At 48.9% G+C, this 27,027-nt stretch overlaps 1 protein-coding gene across 14 annotated transcripts in view; it reads right to left on the bottom strand.

Moving 5' to 3' along the window:
- The window catches only part of cacna1c (calcium channel, voltage-dependent, L type, alpha 1C subunit), a 269,744-nt gene that overhangs the window by 194,603 nt on the left and 48,114 nt on the right, over window positions 1–27,027 (bottom strand). For all 14 annotated transcript variants that reach the window (XM_029114494.2, XM_029114487.2, XM_029114488.2 and 11 more), the window contains 2 exons: window positions 9,254–9,647; window positions 2,723–2,828 (listed from right to left, as the gene is read on the bottom strand). In XM_029114494.2, the coding sequence (XP_028970327.2) occupies window positions 2,723–2,828; window positions 9,254–9,647 (500 nt within the window). The remainder of the gene's footprint in view (window positions 1–2,722; window positions 2,829–9,253; window positions 9,648–27,027) is intronic.

Raw genomic sequence — 27,027 nt, 5'->3', positions numbered from 1 at the left:
CTGATTAACATTTAGATATGCGACCTTCATAACTCCTGGCTATGATTTCCACATTAACATTCTAATAAGGATCTAACAGGTCAGTATTGATGGTACTGAGGACCATGTCTTGAAATTCTAATTTTAATTTGTATTTATTTTATCTTACCTACGTTTGCCCTCCAGGACAAATGGTTAACACCACTGAATTCAGACGGTAGGATTTTGTTCAAATGTAAGAATACCATTGGTGTATGCAATACATTGGACACAAAGACATTTGACGGAAAAGATAAGTTCACTACACAAACATGTCCTATGTAAAAAGAAAAAGTGAGAAGGAGAAAGAAAAAGGGATCCATAGAGGATTGATTTGGGACATTCTGAGATGTTCAGTGTCTGAAGAAAACCGTTTAACAACATTTCAGATATTTTCATGAGTAACAGTTTTTTGTTTGAAAGGTCTTTTAAATTAGTCATTTCAAATTGACTCAAGGGCCAAAAAAAATAAAAAACTGCTTCTGACGTTTTGTAACTTGTTAATAGCAACAGCAATCTTCTTATAAGAAAAGATGTTATCACCCGACAGAGAAGCCAGGTTTTAATAAAACCGATATGTGACATCCATGATCCAACAACACACCCCATGATCCAACAACACACCCCATGATCCAACAACACACCCCATGATCCAACAACACACCCCATGATCCAACAACACACCCTATGATCCAACAACACACCCCATGATCCAACAACACACCCCACGATGCAACAACACACCCTATGATCCAACAACACACCCTATGATCCAACAACACACCCCATGATCCAACAACACACCCTATGATCCAACAACACACCCCATGATCCAACAACACACCCCACGATGCAACAACACACCCTATGATCCAACAACACACCCCATGATCCAACAACACACCCTATGATCCAACAACACACCCCATGATTCAGCAACACACCTCACGATGCAACAACACACCCCACGATGCAACAACACACCCTATGATGCAACAACACACCCCATGATCCAACAACACACCCCATGAATCAACAACACACCCCATGAATCAACAACACTCCCCTCGATGCAACAACACACCCTATGATGCAACAACATACCCCATGATGCAACAACACACCCCACGATGCAACAACTCACCCCACGATGCAACTGCACACCTTATGATTCAACAACACACCCCATGATGCAACAACACACCCCATGATCCAAAAACACACCCCATGATCCAACAACACACCCACGATTTAACAACACAGCCCATAATCCAAAAACACACCCCATGTTCCAGCAACACACCCCATGAATCAACAACACACCCCACGATGCAACAACACACCCTATGATGCAACACCACACCCCGTTATCCATAAACACCCCATGATCCAACAACACACCCCATGATCCAAAAACCCACCCCATGATCCAAAAACCCACCACCTGATCCAAAAACACACCCCATGATCCAACACACCCCATGATACAACTCATTCCCAGTCTATATGTACTGTCAGCACGTTCCAAAACACGCAATTCAATTCAGCACTGCTCCTGTGGCAGGGGTGGGACACACTAACTCCACACAGCCACCAGTTACCCCGTTTACGATGCCATTCAACACCACACCACACACGGTAGCAGGCAGGAGTCACTACCCACCACGGTGTCTTCACCAAACAAAACCTCAGAGAGAGGGATCTGATGCTGGCACAGAGACAACCTGTACCCACCACCAGATGTACGGTTGGCGGCGCGTGGACAACACAGTCATGTCGTATGAGAGTGTCTGGGCAGGAGTCACTCGCCATGCCAGAGAACTAGCATGATAACCAAATTATTAACATAATAAACAAAGTGTGATAACCCCGGTACTACCGAGATAAACAGAGCTTAATGATCACAGTACTAGAGTAATAACCATAGTGTAATGGCCACAGTACTAGCGTAATAACCATAGCGTAATGACCACAGTACTAGCGTAATAACCATAGCGTAATGACCACAGTACTAGCGTAATAACCATAGCGTAATGACCACAGTACTAGCGTAATAACCATAGTGTAATGGCCACAGTACTAGCGTAATAACCATAGCGTAATGACCACAGTACTAGCGTAATAACCATAGCGTAATGACCACAGTACTAGCGTAATAACCATAGCGTAATGACCACAGTACTAGCGTAATAACCATAGCGTAATGACCACAGTTCTAGCGTAATAACCATAGCGTAATGACCACAGTACTAGCGTAATAACCATAGCGTAATGACCACAGTTCTAGCGTAATAACCATAGCGTAATGACCTCAGTACTAGCGTAATAACCATAGTGTAATGGCCACAGTACTAGCGTAAAAACCATAGCGTAATGACCACAGTACTAGCGTAATAACCATAGCGTAATGACCACAGTACTAGCATAATAACCATAGCGTAATGACCACATTACTAGCGTAATAATCATAGAGGAATGACCACAGAACTAGTGTAATAACCATAGCGGAATGACCACAGTTCTAGCATAATAACCATAGCGGAATGACCACAGTTCTAGCGTAATAACCATAGCGTAATGACCACAGTACTAGAGTAATAACCATAGTGTAATGGCCACATTACTTGCGTAATAACCATAGCATAATGACCACAGTACTAGCGTAATAACCACAGCTTAATACAAAATAAATTGGTCCACTCACCAGGTTTGAGTTGGTGGCATTGGAGTCATCCTCTGGGAAGGGGATGTAGACAGCTAAGGCCACGCAGTTAGCAAAAATAGTCATCAAAATGATTATTTCAAATGGTCTGGAGAAACAGGAGTTAAGGAAAGAACAAGTGGGAAATATTGGACAAAATCTACATCTTAAATGACACTATTCCCTAAACTGCGTATCATTAATGACACCCTATTCCCTAAACTGTGTATCATTAATAACACCCTATTCCCTAAACTGTGTTTCATTAATGACACCCTATTCCCTAAACTGTGTTTCATTAATGACACCCTATTCCCTAAACTGTGTTTCATTAATGACACCCTATTCCTTAAACTGTGAATTATTAATGACACCTTATTCCCTAAACTGTGTATCATTAATGACACCCTATTCCCTAAACTGTGTTTCATTAATGACACCCTATTCTCTAAACTGTGTTTCATTAATGACACCCTATTCCCTAAACTGTGTATCATTAATGACACCCTATTCCCTAAACTGTGTATCATTAATGACACCCTATTCCCTAAACTGTGGATCATTAATGACACCCTATTCCTTAAGCTGTGTATCATTAATGACACCCTATTCCCTAAACTGTGTATCATTAATGACACCCTATTCCTTAAACTGTGAATTATTAATGACACCCTATTCCCTAAACTGTGTTTCATTAATGACACCCTATTCCTTAAGCTGTGTATCATTAATGACACCCTATTCCCTAAATGGTGCTGCGCTTATGAAGACAACAGACCCCGAGAACAGACACGTCCAGTGATAGAGACGGTAAAATCAACGCAGGCATGTCAGATAAATGTACATATCAGGCAAAAGAATCAGAATGGCCTCCACCTGCAGAGTGCATTTACACATACCCGGAATGTCACGAGATTTTATGGCGCGGCGAGTGTTTGACAACATATATGGACATAACACATCAAAGCCAAGTAAAGTTCAGATACATTCATATACAATGGCTGGTGACCATGCGAGAGGGGAGCTAAACATGTCCCGTACCAATTTATGCACACAGTCCCAGATTTATAGTTCAACACGGGTTGATATTTTGACCTCTGAATGGAGTGTGTGGGAGAAAGAGAGAGACCTCTCTCCCCCACGGGGCATTGCCCTAATAAGGTGGTTGTTACACGGGACGGTCGTGTGGACGACAGGAAATGAAGAGGAGGGGGGAGCTAAGAGAAAAACTCATCTTATTTTATTTGGGACGGCGCTTGAGAAGGAACCGACCTCGTTATTTTTGGCTTTCATTTTTCTTCCCTCACTCTCCCGCTCGTCCCGCTCATTCCCTGTCACTCGCTCTCTCCCTCCTTCGCTCTTCATGTCGCTCTCTCCTAATTGCTATATCATTCTCTCTCTCTTTCTCTCCATCCATTCATCCACCCCTCCATCCGTTTTCCCACGAGGCTTACAGACTTGGACTGGGGTGAGTGTTGCCGAGCTGAACGTCACAGAAGTGAGAGAGGCCTGGCTTCCGTCATGACAATGACCCGGCGCCAGAAGCATCTCCTATCTCTGTCCTTCCCTCCATCCTTGATGGGTTCTGGTCAAGCGTAGTGCAAGATATAGGGCATAGGATGCTATTTGGGAAGCAGTTCAGTATGCTGGTCAGGCCAACAGGGGACTGATCGCTTATGTCCGGATCGCGCATCTATAGCAGCTCATATTTAGCAGCAAATCAAGTCTTTAGCAGCTCATATTTAGCAGCAAATCAAGTCTTTAGCAGCTCATATTTAGCAGCAAATCAAATCTTTAGTAGCTAATATTTAGCAGCAAGTCAAGTCTTTAGCAGTTAATATTTAGCAGCAAGTCAAATCTTTAGTAGCTAATATTTAGCAGCAAATCAAGTCTTTAGCAGTTAATATTTAGCAGCAAATCAAATCTTTAGTAGATAATATTTAGCAGCAAATCAAATCTTCAGTATCAAATATTTAGCAGCAAATCAAGTCTTTAGCAGTTAATATTTAGCAGCAAATCAAATCTTTAGTATCTAATATTTAGCAGCAAATAAAAAAAATTTTTATTTAATATTTAGCAGCAAATCACATTTTTAGTATCTAATATTTAGCAGCTAATCAAATCTGTAGTAGATAATATTTAGCAGCAAATCAAATCTTTAGTAGCTAATATAATTAGCAAATCAAATGATCAGGTGTGGTTATTTCAATAAACTTTTTTTCACTGAAACATTCTCTGAATGGCAACAATCAGATTAGGTGTCATCCTGTGAGATGTCAATGGGTCAGATTCTGATGCTGATATGGGATCAGCTTTGGCTTAAAGATCGTAATGAAGAAGAATATTTGGGGCCTGATCCCAGATCAGAGCTTGTGCTCACCAACACTGAGGATAAGATCACCTGGCTTTGCCAGGACGGGTTTGAAGGCTGGGGCAAGCAAAGCAAAGAAAGCTCCCTCCTGTAAAACACAGAAGTACAAGCCAGATGGGTTTGTTCATGTGTGTGTGTGTGAGTGTGTGTGTGTGTGTGTGTGTGTGTGCACATGTGTGGACATATTTGAAAAATCCCCACATGAGATATGACAGGGCCACAAAACTGAGCGGACGAGTTAGATAAACATGGTTTTAAATCAGCACTGGGAGAGTCAGTGACAACACCAAAATAAACGACTGCATGGTTGAGACGAGAGGAGGGAAAGGGAGAGGAAATGATTGGGGGAGTTAGAAAAAGAAAGCGAGGTAAGATTAGTAGCATGGCCGAGAAAAGGAGAGGGAGAGAGAGAGAGATGGATTGGGCTGAGGAAGGAATGTTGGGACGAGTAGCATCATGGGAAAATGCCCTCAGCGGGATAATAGATGACATGTAGCTGATGGACAAGCTCTAAAACGGTCTACACACGCTGAAGTCCGACATGCGAGTTGGAATGACAGAACGACAACTTGTCCCTATGACAATGATCACTATCTGAGTTTGTGACTTCGAACAGTCCTGAACGCAAAATATCTGGTTTAGATTAATAAGAGAAAAAAGATTTTTCAGCCCGACTGCTTGTTGACGTCCACCACAGATCAGATCACTTCAACACGAGGCACTGTTATACTTGACATTCCATCTCTGCTAATACCAGACATTTCATACTGTCCTGGTTTCTTCTATCCCTGTAGTTAAGGAAACTATACTATAAGCTTCCTGCAGCCTCTGTCACATCCAACTGTGTTTGTGTGTGTGTGTGTGTGTGTGCGAGTATACTGTATGTGTGTGGCAGCTGAGGTGGGTGACATACATCACTATATAATCAGTCGGGAAAGACAGAAAAGCTATAATCAGTGTGTGAGCCAGATGTGCTTCAGAGGGATCACAATGTTCAGGCAAGTCACTCCTTATTGATGCGAAAATTTGACGTTTGTCCTTGTCTCAAGGCTGTCTATACATGCCATGGATGCCAGCCAACAGGGCATGGTTCTGCACTAATATTTTCACCAAAAACATGTCCGCACCTGTGTTGGAAAATGGAGCACACAACTAGTTATATCCAAAAATACTTTTTGAGGGGACCCTGACGAATCTGAATAACTTTTCCAAGTGGCGGATAGGTTCAATACTGATATACATGTTCTATCCGAATAGAAAATTATTGATATTTAAAACTAAACTTAACTCATCAGAAAGTAATGACTAAACATAGCCGTGAAATATCTATGTTTATTTCATAACATCCCGTTTACCTCAACTGAAGTGAACTGGTGATATCGTGTTCACCATCGTGGTAAAGTGAATCAGGGTCTGTCTTAGAGGCTCGATTGTGTGTTTATTTGTGTTTTCATGAAACCCTATGAATGTGTGTGTGTGTGTGTGTGTGCGCATGTACAGCATAGTGGGTTTCAGCAGACCTGGTTGGCCTCGAACACACACGCGCACACATGCATCCGCTGAGAGGAGCTGTTGGCATGGTAACAGGGCAGGAAGAGGAGCTAAGATGTAGGTCTGGTCTCTCTGGAGACAGAGCTGCTGCACACGTGTGCGTGCTTGTGTGTCTTTTGTGTGTCTTTTGTGTGTCTTTTGTGTGTCTTTTGTGTGTCAAGTGGTGCTACATTTATACATCACGTCTCACCTACAGTGGAACAAACGGTTGGGAGAATTTCGAGCGGGAAACCACCAAGCCCATAACCCCGGACAGGACAACATTTACCACCTAGGACGCATGGAAACTAAAGATTTACTAATCGCTTTCTCTGCTTCTAAACACGGGACGTGTGTGTCAAGCACTCTCACTCCATCTCCATCCCTCTTAATCTCAAACTCCGCCTCTCTTCCTTTGCCATTGTTTCCATGGAGCACCGCGGCACATCCCCGGAGGCTGTTTTAATCTGTTACAGGTAATGAGTCAGACTCCCCAGCTGCCGGCCGGTGGGGGAGATGGGGGAGATGGAGGGGGGGGGAGAAGGACCCGGGGAGAGACTAGGTGTTAAATAGGGGAAAAGATGACACTTTGTCACTCAGTCCCACGAGGTGGACAGAGAGACAGGGCGTGAGTGACAGAGGGAGGAAAAGACGAGGGGAGGGAGGGAGAGGAAGAGGGAGAGGGAGAGGAAGAGAGGAGATCGTGGGAGGAAAGAGCAAGAATTGAACAGTTGAAGGAGAATTTGACAATGTGCAACTTTAACGGTTGGTCAAGCCTCAGGCCAGGAGACACACTGAAGCCAGATGGTCGCATGTTTTCAAACAGTCATTTCAAACTTGCAGGAAGTTCTGCTGAATTTGCTAGCAACATGACGGACTGTCAAGATGCTCCCGCGTGTATCCACAGACATGGATCAACCAGTGAACACACAGTGGACCGCTTTGTGGAACTAGATTAAAAACTATGGATTTTATCCCCAAAAATAATGGATTGTTTCCTCTCGTTCTGCATAACTCTCATTGATTCCCATCACTAAATGCTAAACCCCAAGACTTGTCTTCGCCAATATTGAAGAATAAGAGCAAGATCTAGAGAGATGAGGAAGAGAGAAAGGGATGATGAGAGAGAGAGTGAGAGAAAAAGAAGCCATTGAGAGAGAGAGAGGCAAGCTACCATTTAGTATGACACGTCTTCTAAGATAAAGTACAGTAAATGGGAGTTAATACGTTTCAATAAGATCCTTTGCTTCAATCTCTTTTGAGTCAAAAGACATGAAATCTTCTTTGAATGATGCATAACTTTACACAAAAACCCAATGTATCTTATGGACGTCAATCAAGGTCCTTGTGCTAAATTCTGCTCTTAAAGATTTAATCTGTATTAAGCCAATAAGCACAACTACACTTGAGGTGACCCAGAGGTCATCTGGAGGTGAACCAGAGGTCATCTGGACGTGAACCAGAGGTCATCTGGAGGTGAACCAGAGGTCATCCACTGCACCCATGCAGATTGATAGCTGTGTCCTTCCCTGCCAGGCTTCCATTTAATGAATAAATACACCTCTTTACAACTGTCTTAATCCCTCTGTCCATCCTCTATTTCTTCCCTCTGTCCTATCATCCTTCTATCTTTCTATCGCTCCACACCTCTCTTAATACAAGGAGGAGTGACAGAGGGAGGGATTGCTTTATTTTCAGTAACTGACCTAACAAACACTAATAACCCAAGCCCACCCCAGTCCCAACACGACCACCCCCACCCCACAACCACCCGCACACGCACACGCATGCACACACACAGATATACATACACACATACATGGTTATTAATTCACACGCGTGTTCACCACTCTACCCAATTACCCTCTGCTTAACCTGCGGACAACAACAACAGCTCCTCACAAGGACACACCCCTACGGATGCACACACACACGCACACGCGCACACACAAACACACACAAACACACACACAGTGTCATCAGTCCCACCTCCACAACACGGTGCCCATCAATCACTGGTCTAATCCCTTAACCAATCAATTCTGCTCATTAAAATAGCTTCGATTGAGTTTTATTTTTCCCACACAGTTTCGTGACGTCCAATCTGTGACCACGGCCTCGTCTCTGTGCCTCAACACCGCAGCACGACTTCCCCCCCACCCCGAGCAAATTCCACCCAGCCGTGCTAATTGTGATCTCACTGCCGGCTCGACTAATCGTTGTTTGTCCACGCGTGCCCGAACCAACTCCGGAGCGCTTCGAAGTGCAGTGTGAAACGTGCCTAGGTCAGGGGTTGACCACACTGTTCCCGAGAGCAGCGGGGTATTTCGGTTTGATATTCAACTGACTTTGAGGACTGGCTGTGTTGAAAGTAGACGTGCATTAACGGACATTAGTTGTGTCTGACAGTCCAGTTAACTCAAACACATCAATCCGTGTGGGTTTCGACTTGTGTGAAACGTGTGTGTGTGTGTGTTTGTGTGTGTGTGGGTGGGTGTGGGTTTGTGTTATTTTGAATGTAAAATGGGTGCGGGTCATGTGAATCAATCGCTAATCAAACCAATTAAAACCAGGTCGACCAGGCCAAAACCGGAGCAAACCGGGTCAAACAGGTTGAAAGCACTAAAGGATACTTCCACTCCACGATACTGATGCAGGCCCTCCGGATGGGATTCTTGAGCGTCAGGCAGAGCAGGGCCCTAGGAGGCCTGGTGGCGGCCGTGCTGGTCGGCTTCTTGGGCTTGGTGGTGTAGTGCTGCCTCTTCCTCTGCGTGGAGCTTGCCGTGGAGATGGGCGCGCCGGCGTTGCCCATCTGCTTGGCCTGGCGCGCCGCCTCTATCGCCGCCTGCCAGGTCAGGGCCGCCCCCGGGCCGCTGGGGATGTGCTCGGCCGCGAGCCCGACCACCGCCCCGCCGACCACCGTGTCCAGGGCAGTGACGCCGGCAGCACCGCCTCCCCCGACCACCGCGCTGGTATCATTCAGGCTGGGAGCCGGCGCCGGCAACGGTGGGGGGGGGTAGTCGGAGCCTGCAGAGGGGGAGAGAGAAGCGGGGAGGGGGGAGAGGGGTGAGTGAGGTGGCCTGGCGCATGTGGTGGAGGTACGTTTCTTCAAGTGGCTGGGTAAGTTGTCCAATGGCCAACAGGGATCTGTTGTAAAAGTCAGATACATGTCCACAATGCAGAGCAGTGAAACCATGCCAACGACACCGGCGATATCATCATAACAAACATTCTGACAGACATTGTCACGGTGCTGAGTACCAGCAGAGCTCCCTGGACTAGTCTGTAGTCAGATGGGATGGATAGAAGAGGAGAAGAGGAGAAGGGCTGGAGGAGGAGTGTGGGGTAAACAAGAGAGAAAGAGTAAAAGAGAAAGAGAGACTGACATTGTTACATGCAGAGAGCTGGTAGACCACATCTAACCTAAATAATACCCAAAAACAACATTCAGCAATCCAATAACACTCTGCAAGACCTCACTAATCATGTGTTAGTTTATTCATGTCTTATCTCTTTTCATAGATCTCTGTATGTAATCCAAGACCAGTCTGAGAACAGACTTAGTGGGAGCCTAAGACTGGTCTGAGAACAGACTTATGGGGCTTAAGACTGGTCTGAGAAGAGACTTAACGGGAGTCTAAGACTGGTCTGAGAACTGACATAACGTGGTTCAGAGCAAGGGCAGCAGTGGCGGAGACTTTAGAAGACTGTCCTGTCTGCAATACAGAATAAACCCCCATACATATACATGCAGTCTCTCTCTTACACACACATATACACACACATACACATACACACAGACACACACACGCACACACATACAGACAGACACACACACACACACACATATATACACACATATACACAGACACACAGACTGTTCTATACAATGGACTGACTGAAGGATTATCATTAAGACTGACAACAGCTAAGATTTAGTGTGTGTGTCTGTGTATGTGTGTGTTTGTGTGTGTCTGTGTGTGTGTGTGTGTGTGGGTGTGTGTGACAATCTATGAAAATCTGTGAGACTTATTGAAAGGTTAAACCTTCCTGTCGATCTGTCGCTATATCCCAAATAACATATATTTGTGTTATCTGGAGAAATCAGAAAGGCACAGGAAATCACTTATTTTGTTCATTCAGAAGAGAAGGAGAGGATGGATGGGGTGATGAGGGGAGGATGGAGGTATGAGGGGTAGAAGATGAAGGGATACGGAGTAGAGGATGGATGGCTGGATAGATGAGGAGGAGGAGGACGGACTGTCAATCTTCGGAGCAGCAAGAAGAAAATCCATGTTGAAATAAACTATGAAATGGATCAACCATTCATGACATGAACTTATTGATTAGGATAAGATGGAACAATGTTAACGCCAACAGTGATCCTGAGAGGCTCGGTTATCATTTAATACTTCTTTATTGAATTCAGTGTTATTTATAACAGGCAAAGACATGCGGTGAAACATCCCAAATGGCACCCTATTCCCTTCTTAGTACATTACTTTAGACATGAGCCCTGTATCCAGAATAAGATCTAACTAGGAAAGGTTTGACCAGGAGCCGTTATTTCTTCTCTTATTTGCCTCCTTATCAGTGATGTCTCTGACATCACCATATGGTGAATTTCTAAACAAAATGGCTGTTCGGCTCTACAGAACCTCCACAGCATATAGTATATATATATATATATATATATATATATATATATATATGTCACGGTTGTGGGATGAAGAGGACACAGGCGCAGAGTAGAGGTAGGTAAGGTAATCCATTTAATACAAAATAAAGAATGCAGGACTCCAACAAAACAAAAAGCAGCAACCAGTGACGTGGGTATTCCTTACACAGGATAAACAAAACCAAAATGAACCACGCCTTGGGGCCTACAAACTAAACTTAAATAGGGTCCCCAATTGGAGGCAATGACTAACACCTGCCTCCAATTGGGGAAACCAAAAAAAGGAGTAGAGGTGGCTAAAGGCCACCTCCTGTCCTGTCCTGGCTATGCCCCGAGCCCAGCGCAGAGATGGCTAGGGGCACAGCCAGGACGTGACAGTACCCCCCCCCAAAGGCGCGGGCTCCCGACCGCAAGACCGGGACGACCACACCCGGACCGGCGGAGGCTCAGCGCCCGGAGCCGCCGGCACAGGCCGGGGAGGCGGAGCCGCAGGGACAGGCCAGGGAGGCAGAGGGTCAGGAGACGGGAGAGCCGGCGGAGGGACAGGAACCGGCAGGAGAGCCGGCGGCGGGTCGACAGCCGGCGGAGAAGCAGGAGCCGGGGGAACCGGCGGAGGGTCGACAGCCGGCGGAGGAGCAGGAGCCGGGGGAGCCGGTGGAGGAATAGGAGACGGGGAAACCGGCGGAGGGTCAGGAGCCGGCGGAAGAGCCGGCGGAGGAGCAGGAGACGGGGGAGCCGGCGGGGGAATAGGAGCCGGCGGAGGAGCAGGAGCCGGGACAGGCGGCGGAGGGTCCGGAGCCGGCGGGAGAGCCGGCGGAGGAGTAGGAGACGGGGGAGCCGGCGGGGGAATAGGAGCCGGCGGAGGAGCAGGAGCCGGGGGAGGCGGCGGAGGGTCCAGAGCCGGCGGAAGAGCTGGCGGAGGAGTAGGAGCCGGCGGAGGAGCAGGAGACGGGGGAGCCGGCGGGGGAATAGGAGCCGGTGGAGGAGCAGGAGCCGGGGGAGCCGGCGGGGGAATAGGAGCCGGCGGAGGAGCAGGAGATGGGGAAACCGGCGGAGGGTCAGGAGCCGGCGGAAGAGCCGGCGGAGGAGTAGGAGCCGGCGGAGGAGCAGGAGACGGGGGAGCCGGCGGGGGAATAGGAGCCGGTGGAGGAGCAGGAGCCGGGGGAGCCGGCGGAGGGTCCGGAGCCGGCGGAAGAGCCGGCGGAGGAGTAGGAGCCGGGGGAGCCGGCGGAGGAATAGGAGACGGGGGAGCCGGCGGAGGGTCAGGAGCCTGCGGAAGAGCCGGCGGAGGAGTAGGAGACGGGGAAACCGGTGGAGGGTCAGGAGCCGGCGGAAGAGCCGGCGGAGGAGTAGGAGCCGGCGGAGGAGCAGGAGCCGGTGGAGGAGCAGGAGCCGGGGGAGCCGGCGGAGGGTCCGGAGCCGGCGGAAGGGCCGGCGGTGGGTCCGGAGCCGGCGGAAGAGTCGGCGGAAGAGCCGGCGGAGGGTCCGGAGCCGGCGGAAGAGCCGGCGGAGGAGTAGGAGCCGGGGGAGCTGGCGGAGGAATAGGAGCAGGCAGAGGAATAGGAGACGGGGGAGCCGGCGGGGGAATAGGAGCCGGTGGAGGAGCAGGAGCCGGGGAAGCCGGCGGAGGGTCCGGAGCCGGCGGGAGAGCCGGCGGAGGAGTAGGAGCCGGGGGAGCCGGCGGAGGAATAGGAGCCGGCAGAGGAATAGGAGACGGGGGAGCCGGCGGAGGAATAGGAGCCGGCGGCAGGTCGGCAGCCGGCGGAGGAGCAGGAGCCGGGGGAGCCGGCGGAGGGTCCGGAGCCGGCGGGAGAGCCGGCGGAGGAGTAGGAGCCGGGGGAGCCGGCGGAGGCATAGGAGACAGGGGAGCCGGCGGAGGAATAGGAGCCGGCAGCAGGTCGGCAGCCGGCGGAGGAGCAGGAGCCGGGGGAGCCGGCGGAGGGTTGACGGCCGGCGGGGGAGCAGGAGCCGGCGGAGGAGCAGGAGACGGGGGAGCCGGCGGGGGAATAGGAGCCGGTGGAGGAGCAGGAGCCGGGGGAGCCGGCGGAGGGTCAGAACCCTGTGGGAGAGCCGGCGAAGGAGCCGGAGACAGGGAAGCCGGCGGAGGGTCAGGGAGAGCCGGCGGAGGGTCAGGGAGAGCCGGGACAGGCGAGGGCGCCGCTGAGGCTGGGACAGGCGAGGGCGCCGCTGAGGCCGGGACAGGCGAGGGCGCCGCTGAGGCCGGGACAGGCGAGGGCGCCGTAGGACGATGCGGGGGCTCCTGGGCAGGTGAAGGCGCTGCGGGACAAGGCGGCCAGTCCACCGCGGGCTCGGGCGGCGGCCAGTCATCCGCGGCCTCGTGCGGCGGCGGCCAGTCATCCGCGGCCTCGGGCGGCCAGTCAACCGCTGGCTCGGGCGGCGGCGGCCAGTCATCCACGGCCCCGGGCGGCGGCGACCAGTCATCCGCTGGCTCGGGCGGCGGCGGCCAGTCATCCGCGGGCCCGGGCGGCGGCGGCGGCCAGTCATCCGCGGGCCCGGGCGGCGGCGGCCAGTCATCCGCGGACCCGGGCGGCGGCGGCCAGTCATCCGCGGGCCCGGGCGGCGGCGGCCAGTCATCCGCGGGCCCGGGCGGCGGCGGCCAGTCATCCGCGGGCCCGGGCGGCGGCCAGTCCACGGCGGGTCCTGGCGGCGGCGAAAACAGGGCAGCGGGAGGAGCTGGCGGCTGAGGCCACTGGGCAGCGGGTGGAGCTGGCGGCTGAGGCCACTGGGCAGCGGGTGGAGCTGGCGGCTGAGGCCACTGGGCAGCGGGAGGAGCTGGCGGCTGAGGCCACTGGGCAGCGGGAGGAGCTGGCGGCTGAGGCCACTGGGCAGCGGGTGGAGCTGGCGGCTGAGGCCACTGGGCAGCGGGTGGAGCTTGCGGCTGAGGCCACTGGGCAGCGGGTGGAGCTGGCGGCGGAGGCCACTGGGCAGCGGGAGGAGCTGGCGGCGGAGGCCACTGGGCAGCGGGAGGAGCTGGCGGCTGCGGCCACTGGGCAGCGGGAGGAGCTGGCGGCTGCGGCCACTGGGCAGCGGGTGGAGCTGGCGGCTGAGGCCACTGGGCAGCGGGAGGAGCTGGCGGCTGCGGCCACTGGGCAGCGGGAGGAGCTGGCGGCTGCGGCCACTGGGCAGCGGGGGGCGCTGGCAGCGCTGACTGCGTCTCCCAGGCAGCGGGGAACGCTGGCTGCGGCTCCCAAGCAGCGGGGGGCGCTGGCTGCGGCTCCCAAGCAGCGGGGGACGCTGGCTGCGGCTCCCAAGCAGCGGGGAGCGCTGGCTGCGGCTCCCAGGCAGCGGGGGACGCTGGCTGCGGCTCCCGGGCAGCAGGGGGCGCTGGCGGCGCTGGCTGCGGCTCCCAGGCAGCGGGGGACGCTGGCTGCGGCTCCCAAGCAGCGGGGGGCGCTGGCTGCGGCTCCCAAGCAGCAGGGGTTGCTGGCGGCGCTGGCTGCGGCTCCCAGGGAGCGGGGAGCGCTGGCTGCGGCTCCCGGGCAGCAGGGGGCGCTGGCTGCGGCTCCCAGGCAGCGGGGGGCGCTGGCTGCGGCTCCCAGGCAGCGGGGGGCGCTGGCGGCGCTGGCTGCGGCTCCCAGGGAGCGGGGAGCGCTGGCTGCGGCTCCCGGGCAGCGGGGGGCGCTGGCGGCGCTGGCTGCGGCTCCCAGGGAGCGGGGAGCGCTGGCTGCGGCTCCCGGGCAGCGGGGGGCGCAGGCTGCGGCTTCCGGGCAGCGGGGGGCGCAGGCTGCGGCTTCCGGGCAGCGGGGGGCGCAGGCTGCGGCTCCCGGGCAGTGTGGGGCGCTGGCGGCGCCGGCTGCGGCTCCCGGGCAGCAGGGGGCGCTGGCTGCGAGAACCGGTACGGCGGGTCCCGATAGCCCCACCAGTCCTCACATCTCCCAACATCAGGGAAAGCCCTCATAGGCCCCCCCGGCGTTGTTGCCCGACGCCTAGGAGCTGGCACCGGGCAGGGCTGGGGCACCTGGACTACCCCACACGTGAGCACGGGTGGCACGGCCGCGTCCTTCCATTCCGCCTGCCCCCACAGCACCCCGCCAAGAAATTCTTGGGGCGGACACACGGAGGTTTGCTTACGTCGCCTCCGTCGACGTCTCCTCCGGGGTGGATGCTGTGGAGGCCCGGTGTGCCGCAGAGGACAGTAGGGGTTCTCCTCCTCCTCGGTGTCGCTGTCCGGCCAACCGAGGAGTTCCCCTACCGTCCATTTCTGCTGTGTCTCTTGGTGGTGGTTCATTCTGTCACGGTTGTGGGATGAAGAGGACACAGGCGCAGAGTAGAGGTAGGTAAGGTAATCCATTTAATACAAAATAAAGAATGCAGGACTCCAACAAAACAAAAAGCAGCAACCAGTGACGTGGGTATTCCTTACACAGGATAAACAAAACCAAAATGAACCACGCCTTGGGGCCTACAAACTAAACTTAAATAGGGTCCCCAATTGGAGGCAATGACTAACACCTGCCTCCAATTGGGGAAACCAAAAAAAGGAGTAGAGGTGGCTAAAGGCCACCTCCTGTCCTGTCCTGGCTATGCCCCGAGCCCAGCGCAGAGATGGCTAGGGGCACAGCCAGGACGTGACAATATATATATATATATATATATATATATATACATACACAGTATCTCACAAAAGTGAGTTCACCCTTCACATTTTTGCAAATATTTGATTATATCTTTTCATGTGACAACACTGAAGAAATTACACTTTGCTACAATATAAAGTAGTGAGTGTACAGTTTGTATAACAGTGTAAATTTGCTGTCCCCTCAAAATAACACAACACACAGCCATTAATGGCTAAACCGCTGGCAACAAAAGTGAGTACACCCCTAAGTAAAAATGTCCGAATTGGGCCCAAAGTGTCAATATTTTGTGTGGCCACCATTATTTTCCAGCACTGCCTTAACCCTCTTGGGCATGGAGTTCACCAGAGCTTCACAGGTTGCCACTGGAGTCCTCTTTCACTCCTCTATGACGACATCACGGAGCTGGTGGATGTTAGAGACCTTGCGCTCCTCCACCTTCCGTTTGAGGATGCCCCACAGATGCTCAATAGGTTTAAAGTCTGGAGACATGCTTGGCCAGTCCATCACATTTACCCTCAGCTTCTTTAGCAAGGCACTGATCGTCTTGGAGGTGTGTTTGGGGTCGTTACCATGTTGGAATACTGTCCTGCGGCTCCGAAGGGAGGGGATCATGCACTGCTTCAGTATGTCACAGTACATGGTGGCATTCATGGTTCCCTCAATGAACTGTAGCTCCCCAGTGCCGGCAGCACTCATGCAGCCCCAGACCATGACACTCCCACCACCATGCTTGACTGTAGGCAAGACACACTTGTCTTTGTACTCCTCACCTGGTTGCCGCCACACACGCTTGATAGCATCTGAACCAAATAAGTTTATCTTGGTCTCATCAGACCACAGGACATAGTTGCAGTAATCTATGTCATTAGCCTGCTTGTCTTCAGCAAACTGTTTGCAGGCTTTCTTGTGCATTATCTTTAGAAGAAACGTCCTTCTGCGACAACAGCCATGCAGACCAATTTGATGCAGTGTGCGTCGTATGGTCTGAGCACTGACAGGTTGACCCCCCCACCCCTTCAACCTCTGCAGCAATGCTGGCAGCACTCATACGTCTATTTCCCAGCAATATGACGCTGAGCACGTGCACTCAACTTCTTTGGTCGACCATGGCGAGCCCTGTTCTGAATGGAACCTGTCCTGTTAAACCGCTGTATGGTCTTGGCCACCATGCTGCAGCTCAGTTTCATGGTCTTGGCAATCTTCTTATAGCCTAGGCCATTTTTATGTTGAGCAACAATTATTGTTTTCAGATCCTCAAAGAGAGTTCTTTGCCATGAGGTGCCATGTTGAACTTCCAGTGACCAGTATGGGGGAGTGTCAGAGCGATGACACATAATTGAACACACCTGGTCCCCAATCACACCTGAGACCTTGGAACACTAACGAGTCACATGACACTGGCTAATATTTTGTATACAGTAGTTCTACACTTTTTTTTGTTTTGTTACTTCTGTTCATTCTTGCTGTCACTGTCTGTCTGTTTATTTATTCCGTTCCTTGTTTCTGTCTTTCTTCTCCATTCACCACCCCCTCACTTTTTCTCCCTTTTTCTCAAGAGAAATAAAGAATACATTTTCTTATTGTTGCCACGGCGCCTGCCATAGCTGACTTGACTTCCACGTTCCGGTTGCTACAACCAATAGAAAACCCCAGAACACAGTCAGGAACCAATGAGATGATTATAATCCAAGAGCTCAGGAAAAGGAAATGTAGCCAGTGTTTTAGCTGTGAGGTAATCAAATGTGACACTTAATGAAAACATTGATATATGGCTTCCAGCGATCCGCCTCTCCAACTCACCTCATGGATTAAGATTGATGGCGGAGTACTACTGTGACATCATCCGTTAGAATGACTATGCTGATAATGGCCGGGACACAATCCACTTCGGGAAGGCGGGGAGTTACAGTTACAATCTTTGGATGGAGACTGGAAACGTCTAGATCAAAAACTCAGAGAGGCATCCCATCTCAACGGAGGCCGAAGAGCAGTGGATTCACAGACCCACAATCATCACCGCATGACGTGTATAACTGACTGGCAAATTGATTCGTTGATCGGTTAATTGATTAATTAAATGGCTTAACAAAGCTTGTGTGACATTTGTCGTCTGGAGTGCTAAAGCGTTATTGATTGGCAGATTAAGACAACAGATCAATTCCACATGATCTAGCACTGTTAGAAATGCATTCAAATAAGTCCTATAGGAAAAACTCTGGGTGTAATACTGGGTGTGTAAAAAAAACGCAATGTCTCTACGCAGCATCAAGGAGAAATGTAGCTCCATATCATCTTTTTTACTACATTATCTCAACCCATCCCCACTTTCTTGATGCCTTGCTTCAATGCGTTCGAGACAGTCAAAGGCCTGTACGCGACTCACAGAACCGCTCTGCTTCTCATCACAATGCTTGTTCAACGACAAAGTATTTACCCGAACCTATTTACCTGTATGGAGAATGCACTTCCCCAGTCAACACAAAGACTGAGCTTGCAGACACCCGACCTGCCACAAGGAGTCGCCAGAGCGCGACTGCACCAGGCAATTTGCAGTGCACTCCTTCACGCCAGGCACATTTGTACCCCTCCAATCAGGACTACAACCCAGGTCATGATGCGGCCAAACCAATTGTTCCCTGGGACCAATCGGTCTGGGACGTAGCAGATCCAAGTCTTCGTAGAACACATGGCTGTTGTGTGGCATTTGGTGTAGCCAGGCAACAAGGGCCCTAGAGACTCAGACAAAGGCTTTTCTCTTATGATACCAGCTCTGACTGATACCTGGCCAGGACAAGAAGAGCTAACACATATCCAACAGACATGCCACACACACACACAAAGTACACAAACTGAAACACAGGTGAACAGACACACACACACAAACATGTGGATATGCAAATGCAGCACATACACACAGGAAAGGCCACACCCACACCAGTAGGCACTGACCAATCCCAGTGGACCGTCCACCCATCTCTCATTGTAGTCCCTCCCCTTCTCCCCTTTGTCACTCAGAAGACCGCCTAACTCTGGAATTCTACACTCTCTTTCCTCTTTCTGCCTCTTTCCATTTCTCTCTATATCTCTTTATCTCTCCCTGTCCTGAAATATTAGTTCAAAAGTACTGTAGAACATCTGTTCTTCTTATAAATTATTAGTGCTGTATAGCTCCTGCATCTAAATAAAAGAGAACCAGCCCCCTGAATTAGTACATGGAACTAAGTCATCTCTGCCTCCGCCTCCTCCACATTTCAGTCCATTTCTCGCCCAGCTGACACACCTCACACACCTGCTTCCACGTGCCACGCCAAGATGTACATGAACACACATGCCAGGCTCCTACACACACACACACACACACCAAGACACACAGACAAACAAACAAACGCACACAGACAAACATAACATATACAGACGCAAAAACAAACAAACAAATATACACAGACACAAACAAACAAACACACACACACACACACAAATGCGAACACATACAAATCCACACGCTAACACACTCAATCAACACAACTCGTCCATCTATGCTAGAACTCCTCTGCCAGGTTAGGGGAGCCCTGTTACCATGTGACCCCTCAACAGACACGCGCTGTAAAATCACCCACAAGTTGCATCCATCATCGCAACACTCATTCCGATCCTCACTCCGCTCATGAATGTTATGTAAAACACGATGACATTAGTTCTGCCCTCTCTCCTTGTGAATGTACATAGGCAAAATGTAATGTACATAGATGTATTCAGATTCACGTCTTATGATTAAAACATGCATAGGGAATATAAATAATTAAAAATGCGTGTGTGTGTGTGTCTCTTGATTCATCAGCAGGCTGTTCTGTCTAACCACTTACGTGGTTACATGTAGCTGTTGTCAACAATATAATCTTGAATGTGTGAATGCGTGTGTGTGTAAACAGTGGGAAAAATGCCTGCGGAAGAGGTGGTGATAAAGGCTGGTTTTCAACACTTGAGTGGAGCCTTTGTTATGTAGACAGATCGTTAGCTCAAATGTTAGCTCAACTAACTTAACTCGATGCTTTCAGTCAAAATGCACATCGTTCTCTGATCGCACAACATCCTCTCAAGTTGAGGTATACTAAAGAAAACAGGTCCTTGATTAAGCTGAAGAACTAAAACAGCTTGTTTTCATTGTATAATGGGGTCTGGCGCTAGGCTACAAGTATGGACTTTCACGCTGGATGTAGGACCTCATAATTTAGCTTAGAGACACTAACTAAACCTTGAAACAATTAACTTTCAGCATGATGACTTATTTTGAGTTTGCGAGTATCCTATATTTGGGATCCAAATAGTTTACCACCATCTCCATATTCTTAACAGATGACAATTTAGACCCTTTCCAAGTATTTGATCAGAAGACATTTTTGGTGTCATTTCCTGGAATCCAAGTGATGGCTTGACCAATGAACACTCCCTCAGCGGCTCCCATAGGGTCCTAGGCTAAGCAGGTGTCAACAACCCCTCATAGAAAAGGGACCTGGTGGTCTGAGACACTATTTCCTAACAACAGCAGGACCTGCATTTCGGTTTGCTGTACTTGTACTGTTCAGTGACAAAAAAAGCAGAATTAAATCTAATCTAATAATCTAATCTAATAATATGACGTGAAGAAAAAACACTGGTTCCACAACAGGACTCCTGTCCTGAGATGCCCAGAGCTGTAAGCCTGGCTGATACCTGAGTGAATGCCTTTCTGACTGAGTCGGGAAAGTCTGTACTGACATCGTGGGCAAGAGCCGTTGACAATGAAGGTGACGCGCATCACTGGTTGGATATCTCCATTTCAAATTGGACAAATCATCATCAGTGTTTAACCTAAGCACCGTCCCAAAAAAACAAACTCACATTTACATTCAAACTCTCGGCCGTAGCGATTTGATGGGGATGCTCGTGGCGTTACCGCATGCAATTAGCTAGAAAATAAGAACCAATCAATACGCTCTCATTTTCTGAGCGAATATTGCAGTCACAAGAGGCTCCTGCCCAGACCAGTGAGTCACAGCTCTTCTGGCACTGTGTGGAACACAGGTCGTGACAGCCAGACTACAGAATTATAGCTCTTTTAGCACCCATTTAGCTAGTTTAGGACTCCAGAACCAGACCACAGATGGGCCTGGAGAGACAGAGTGGAAAATGACAGAGGTGAGAGGAAAGTGAGTTAGGGAGAGAAGGAGGAGGAGAGAGATGAGAGAGTGAAGGAAGGAAGGAGAGCGAGAGAGAGGGGAAGAAGGAGAGAGAGAGAGAGAGACAGGGAGAAGGAGAGAGAGAGAGTCAACAAAGAGGGGGTGGTAGGGAGAGGAGATACGAAAGTAAGAAAAAGAGACGTATGTCAAAGAGAGGAAGATACTGGACTTCTGTACACAAATATATACACACACATACACAACCACACACATAAATACACACACACATACACAACCACACACATATATACACACACATATATACACCACCACACACATATATACACACACACATACACAACCACACACATATATACACAAACACATACACTACCACACACATATATACACACACATATATACACAACCACACACATACATACACAACCACACACAAATATACACACACACACACATACACAACCACACGCATATATACACCCACATATATACACAACCACACACATACATTTCAGTACAGTGAACTCATTGTCATGTTCAAGAAACCAATTTGAAATGATTCGAGCTTTGTGACATGGTGCATTATCCTGCTGGAAGTAGCCATCAGAGGATGGGTACATGGTGGTCATAAAGGGATGGACATGGTCAGAAACAATGCTCAGGTAGGCCGTGGCATTTAAACAATGCCCAATTGGCACTAAGGGACCTAAAGTGTGCCAAGAAAACGTCCCCCACACCATTACACCACCACCACCAGCCTGCACAGTGGTAACAAGGCATAATGGATCCATGTTCTAATTCTGTTTACACCAAATTCTGACTCTACCATCTGAATGTCTCAACGGAAATCGAGACTCATCAGACCAGGCAACATTCTTCCAGTCCAGTCCAACTGTCCAATTTTGGTGAGTTCGTACAAATTGTAGCCTCTTTTTCCTATTTGTAGTGGAGATGAGTGGTACCCGGTGGGGTCTTCTGCTGTTGTAGCCCATCCGCCTCAAGGTTGTGCGTGTTGTGGCTTCACAAATGCTTTGCTGCATACCTCGGTTGTAACGAGTGGTTAATTCAGTCAAAGTTGCTCTTCTATCAGCTTGAATCAGTCGGCCCATTCTCCTCTGACCTCTAGCATCAACAAGGCATTTTCGCCCACAGGACTGCCGCATACTGGATGTTTTTCCCTTTTCACACCATTCTTTGTAAACCCTAGAAATGGTTGTGTGTGAAAATCCCAGTAACTGAGCAGATTGTGAAATACTCAGACCGGCCCGTCTGGCACCAACAACCATGCCACGCTCAAAATTGCTTAAATCACCTTTCTTTCCCATTCTGACATTCAGTTTGGAGTTCTGGAGATTGTCTTGACCAGGACCACACCCCTAAATGCATTGAAGCAACTGCCATGTGATTGGTTGATTAGATAATTGCATTCATGAGAAATTGAACAGGTGTTCCTAATAATCCTTTAGGTGAGTGTATATACACAAACATATATACACAACCACACACATATATACACACACACATATATACACAACCACACACATATATACACACACACACATACACAACCACACATATATATACACACACACAAATACACAACCACACACATATATACACACACAAAAACACAATCACACATAGACAGGGGCAGGCAGGCAGGTAGATATTAATAACTTGCTCATTAATATGTATTTCAAGTGAGGGAGGGAGGCAGGGAGGAGGGAATGATGGAGGGAGGGGGAGAGGGAGGTTACAGAGTAACCTAATTTCCTGTAGGAAGGAGAAAAAACTACCTTCTTGCTCTCCATCCATCTCTGTTCTCTCTCCATCTGTCACTCTCCATCTCCATCTATCACTCTCTCTCTCCATCTATCATTCCACATCTATCACTCTCTCTCTCCATCTATCACTCCACATATATCACTCTCTCTCCATCTATCATTCCACATCTATCACTCTCTTTCTCCATCTATCACTCCACATCTATCACTCTCTCTCTCCATCTATCATTCCACATCTATCACTCTCTCTCTCCATCTATCATTCCACATCTATCACTCTCTCTCTCTCCATCTATCACTCCACATCTATCACTCTCTCTCCATCTATCACTCCACATATATCACTCTCCATCCACATCCATCACTCTACTCTCCATCACTCCAGTCTCTGTCTATCACTCTGCTCTCTCTCCATTCATCCATCACTTTCTCTCCATCATTCTCTGCTTTCTCCGTCTATCACTCTCTCACTCCATTTATCACTCTCCCCTTTCTCCATCTATCACTCTCCTCTCCCCCTCCATTTCTCCCACCACTCAGCTAGATCTGTATAAGAGAGGTGAGGAACAGAAAGGAAGTGTAGTTCTGTGGGTGTAAATCAACTCAAGCTTTGCTGCCATTATCACCATGGCAATTATTTGGCCCAGTTACTAGAGGAAGGACGAGAAAACTGGCAGAGACAGACACGCCCCATATAACATTATCCAGTTACAGGACCAGGAATACAGAGACAGAGAAACTCCCCATACAACATTATCCAGTTACAGGACCAGGACTACAGACACAGAGACACTCCCCATACAACATTATCCAGTTACAGGACTAGTACTACAGACACAGCGACACTCCCCATACAACAATATCCAGTTACAGGACCAGGACTAGAAAGTGAGAGACAGAGTGTGAGAGAAAAAGAAATATAGTATATATATGTACAGACATCATCCTGTCTCATCGAATTAGGTAGATTTCAGATAGGCTCTGTTGTTTGAAAGACACAATTCTGTCCATGGATGTGTCGTTATCCAAATCGTCCAATACTGTGACATGCACTCCTTCAATACCATCTCTGTCAGAGGTTAGGTTAGACCCAGGGCTGTAGTCTCTGTCAGGGGTTAGGTTAGACCCAGGGCTGTAGTCTCTGTCAGGGGTTAGAGCCAGGGCTGTAGTCTCTGTCAGGGGTTAGACCCAGGGCTGTAGTCTCTGCAGGGGTTAGGTTAGACCCTGGGCTGTAGTCTTTATGAGGTTTGGGGGAGATTACACACTTTCTTAAAAAAACACTGGGCAAAAAGGATTGTCTTTCCATCAATATCCTAAATAAAATAATATTTAATTAAGAGGACCCCTGTTACACAAAGCATTCTATAATGGTGCTTGGTTTCTTTATCTTATTAACTAAGCTAAAAATAAAACAGGGAAAGACGCAAGTCCAAAGTATATGGTGATGTTTTTGCTTTGTTCCTATGACACTTCATCTGAGGCTGGGCTGCAGTATGGACTGAAAATAATCTATTTCTCAACAAGCTGCTCACCTTCCCGAAAAGAAGACACTTTCAGACCAAGGATGTCTATTCATTTACTCTGGGTTGATAAAGCAGTGATGCCAGCAGTTCAAGTTTAGATTTTTCTGTGTCATTTGTGCCCCTGGGCGGAAAAGCAACAGTTGGGGGTACATGGCCACCATGCGGAAATCTGTTTTAGCAAGCCCAAGTTTTCTATAGTTTTGTTGCAAATCTAGTCGTAATCGAGACAGAAAAACGATTTTTTTATCATCCACCTTCTCTTGAGGCCTTGATATCAAAATGTTCTCTTGATTACAACTAGATTTACTCTATTGAGCTCACAGAGTCATTTAATAATGGCTTTGGTGATTTTATCAGTGTAACCAGATCAAAATGATTGTTATTATCACTAAATGGATTACATAATAACCCGACGTGTACAAGCCTTTAGTTCTGTCCGTAGTGGAGGGCGTGTATATGAGGTTGCTAGTCGGGCCGCTTACTGTGGTCAATGCTGAATCAAACTGCTGTTCCTTGCTCTACACAAACACCCTCTCTCAAGCACAGCAAAAGACGTCCAGCTTTTCAAGTTATCACTCAGGATTTAGAATGAATACAATAATTGCCTTGGGAACCCAGTTCTATTGATGCTGATTCGCTGCATAAATACTAAACTTCACATCTTGAACTAGGCTTCTCCCCTATAATCTGACCCAGGATCAGAAAATATACAGTAACTCTAATCCAGGATCATTTTATCTAACTCTAATCCCAACACAGATCCAGGATCATCTTTTTTTAACTCTAATCCTAACACAGATCTAGGATCATCTTTTCTAACTCTAATCCTAACACAGATCCAGGATGATCTTATCTAACTCTAATCCAAAACACAAAATCTGAAACGTTCATAATCAACCCAAGTCTCACCCAGTTGGCCATAACTCAGCCAGTGGAGGTAGAAGTCCCTCCTAGTTAGACATGACTCAGCCAATTAAGACAAAAAGTCCCACCCAGATGGAACGTAACTCAGCCAATAAAAGTGAAAGTCACTCACCTTTGTACATGAACCAACCAATTAAGTTAAGCCAATGAACCTAGTCAAGCCAATGAATCTAAAGGTCCAACCCTGTTGATCATGACTTAGCCAATGAAGTCCCTCTGAATTGACTACAATAAGATTGATGGAAGCCCCCACTGCATGTTTTATATGGTTGTTCAATTTCCTTTCTAAAGTATGGACTGGCCGAGTATATCTTTCCCTAATGATTCAGAGGCAAGTGTGCACGTGTGCATAACGTGAATGCATTTCATCTTTATACGGTCGTAGACAGTGGGCCTGTTTCAACTTTCTATTCGACCCTTCTCCTTTCGCACACGCCGACATGCCTGATAATGTAGCCATGTATCTGCTCCATATGGACTGCAGGATTCCATTAAAACACTGGTTTTATTTAAATGAACATTTCAAAATGAAACAGAATCCAGTCCACGCGATTGAATCCTAAACACATAAAGGAAACCTATGCCTTTGAGATAACGTGATTTTAGTTTTCTTCAACAAGTCAGACTACGCGGAACCCCTAGCCCCGGGGTGTGGAGAGATTTCACATGAGGTCCGGTTGAAATCTGGCTACGCCTAATTAAAACAGAATGTGGAAAAAGTCAAGGAGGGAGAAACACTATGTCAAGGCAAGGCCACGACCTTCGAAGTTCACCATGCTTTGAAGTGTACCGTCTTTTTGTTTTGAAAGTATACCAACCTCATTTTTATTTGCCACGTTCTTTTGATTTCTGTCCATGTTAATGTCACCCACAAGATAACTCGAGGACCTGCTAAACACTGTCATATCTTCATCACTAAGTGACATCACATAACCATTCATTTAGGAACCAATCGTTTTTTTATTTATTTATTAAACTATGGGGTTTACAATAGTGTGTTGGTGTGTGTGTGTGTGTGTGTTGGGGGGGTTGGGGGGGGAAGAGTGACAAATCAGTAGTACGTCAGTGAAATGTTAGCAACAGGCTCGGGCCTTTCGGATATATTTAGATATCTAGTGCGTCAGGGTTTATTCCAAAACGCTGATCAAAGCTTTTGATTTCCTCCATCGCCCATAACTCTTCACTGAGTGTTTAACTGGGTGTGGGAGATACACACACACACACACACACACACACACACACGCTCCAGGCATGCATACACATTAACAGCTGGAAGCCAAAATATACACTTGGCATCCTACAACACACACACACATTAACACATAAGACCTCCTCCCTGGCTGGGGAGGGGGGGGGGGGGGGGGGGGGGAAGCTTGTATCCACAGGGTAGACACACACACACACACGGAAAAGCTACAATAATCTGCCCGATCAATCCACTGGCCTTCATCTCAGCCAATCAGAGACAGCAGATTCTCCCTGACCAGGTAGGTGCTGAATGCAGGCGCGGGAGACTGACAGACAGGCAGGTCCGGAAACAGCACTGACAGACAGGCAGGTCCGGAATCAGCACTGACAGACAGGCAGGTCCGGAATCAGCACTGACAGACAGGCAGGTCCGGAATCAGCACTGACAGACAGGCAGGTCCGGAATCAGCACTGACAGACAGACAGGTCCGGAATCAGAGGCCCAGTGTTCTACGCTGTGTGCAAAGCTTAG

The sequence above is a fragment of the Esox lucius genome, chromosome 18 (genome assembly GCF_011004845.1).
Source record: "Esox lucius isolate fEsoLuc1 chromosome 18, fEsoLuc1.pri, whole genome shotgun sequence".
In the NCBI taxonomy this organism is placed as follows: Eukaryota; Metazoa; Chordata; class Actinopteri; order Esociformes; family Esocidae; genus Esox; species Esox lucius.
The sequence above is the reverse complement of the archived record's forward strand: the minus strand, read 5'-3'. Positions and strand labels throughout refer to the sequence as shown.